General features: G+C 41.8%; 1 protein-coding gene across 1 annotated transcript; it reads left to right on the top strand.

Annotated features, from left to right (window-relative positions):
• Positions 1-1252: 1252 nt before the first annotated feature.
• CDV56_100105 (uncharacterized protein) lies at positions 1253-1723 on the top strand (the record flags this gene model as incomplete). Its single annotated transcript, XM_026753724.1, has 1 exon — positions 1253-1723. A coding segment is annotated over one exon (471 nt), but the record flags the coding sequence as incomplete, so codon positions are not given.
• Between the last annotated feature and the right edge of the window lie 330 nt (positions 1724-2053).

The following is a 2053-nucleotide window of genomic DNA, read 5'->3' as shown; positions in this document are numbered from 1 at the left end:
ATTCGGGCCCGAAGCCACTTCTTGGGTAGTACCAGACTATGTAGAGAGGTAGTACCTTGTTGTATATGAACAAAGACCCTGTGGCAATGACGCTTAATGACGATGAGAGCTCCACTGCTCAAGAGTGAAGGTATATACCAAGTAGTAGCTTGATAGCAACTACTAGAATGGTGCAACTCTGAGTAAATGAAACCAGGAGAGCCTCTTGAACCGAACTTGCCAATGTCTGTTTAACCTTCAGGTCTGGTCTGCGGAAAGGACAAATGACGGCTCTGAGAGAAAGCCTCAGGAAGAGATTGATAATAGATAGATAACTTTGAATCGAATACAATCTTCCCTTGTGATGGTTTATGATGATAAAGAATCATCTAGCTGCAATAATAGAATAGATAGATGATGCCAGAGAGGTACTACTACTACTGATAGGAAGATGACATCGGGGCCGGAGATCCCTCGACGTCATACAACGACGCCTCTTTTGAGTCTGGAGAGCAAAGACACACAGAATGGAAGCAATCGATATAATGCATGCCTTAAGAAGTAACTGATGATGACGATGATGACGATAATTCCATCCTGAATCCAATTCCCATTCCCATTCCCAATTCCCAAATTCCCCAGAATCCACTGACTTCATCAGTGGTTACTGTACTGTCAATTTCCCTTCAAGCCCCCGCCTTATGTCACGTAATGATCTCTACTCTGAGTAGATAACTAACTAGCTACAGAGTAAATACTTTCCAGATATTTAGAGAGAAACTAGAGTATACAAAGGTAGTGATTCTGTCTAAAATATTCACCTTTATATCCATCCTACTATTACCTAGCGGTGCCAGCCCCGACTTTGCTTTTTCCCCTCTTCCCAGATTCCTCCTTTTTCCCTCGCCCATATTTTTCCCTTTCCTTTTCTCTCCTAACAACTTACTTCTCTCTGTTTTTTTTTTCTTCTTCTTCATTCTCAAATACCGAGTCTTCTTCTATCTTCAATCACTATATTATTCCTGGTGGTGTCTCCCTTTGATCCACTTCCTCGAAAAAATCCAATTGTGGCGGGGTAAACACTAAACAGAGACCAGAGGGAAAAAGGACCATTTTATCAGCATCGTCATCATCGTCATCATCTTCTCCTTACCTCTTCCTCTTCCTCTTCCCATTTTCTCTCTCTCTCTCTCTCTCTTTTCCTCTCTTCCTCCCCTTCTTATCCCTTACCTTTCAACTCATTGTGGTGTTCTTCCAACTCCAATCCGCCACCATGAGTACCATCCAGAATCTCAAAAATTTCATACGTCATGGCAAGCAGGCTCGCCTTGTCACCCCCCATGCCGAACCCACTACCGACGTTTCGCCTGTTCACGCAGAACAACAACGTCAACCACAGGGCTCGTATCCTCCTGCTGCCGGAAATCTTGATGCCATCGACAGCAAAATGGGTCATGCGCACACTCATCAGCAACAATCACAACCCCCACAGTCTCCACAGTCTCAACATCACAAATCTCCCGAAACCAAGCAAGCTAGAGCTGCCGAGATTGAACAGATTGTCGCAGAGGAGCGGAGTAGCAGGACAAAAATGCCCAAATACCCCGGTCTCGAGCGATATATCTTGCTGGAGAAGATGGGCGACGGTGCCTTTAGCAACGTCTACCGTGCAAAGGATACCACGGGCGAGTATGATGAGGTTGCCATCAAAGTTGTGCGGAAATTTGAAATGAACAGCCATCAGGTAGGGAGTTGACCTTGAATCTTTTTCCTTTGTTCTGGCGCGTGGTGTTTTTTTTTTTTTTTTTTTTTTTTTTTTTTTTTTTTTTTTTTTTTTTTTTTTTTTTTTTTTTTTTTTTTTTTTTTTTTTTTTTTTTTTTTTTTTTTTTTTTTTTTTTTTTTTTATAATTTTTTCTTTATCTTTTTTTTTTTTTTTTTTTTCCCCCCTTTTTTTACCCTTTTTTTTGATCAAAACAACATTTTGGATGAGTCGTTTTTTCCTCTCCCCATTCCTTCCTCTCCCCCTTTTTTTCTCTCTTTTTCTTCCCCCTCTCCCTCTTCCCCCCCCCTCCTT

The sequence above is a fragment of the Aspergillus thermomutatus genome, assembly GCF_002237265.1.
Source record: "Aspergillus thermomutatus strain HMR AF 39 chromosome Unknown NODE_520, whole genome shotgun sequence".
Classification (NCBI taxonomy): domain Eukaryota; kingdom Fungi; phylum Ascomycota; class Eurotiomycetes; order Eurotiales; family Aspergillaceae; genus Aspergillus; species Aspergillus thermomutatus.
This window is presented reverse-complemented; position numbering and strand designations above follow the sequence as displayed.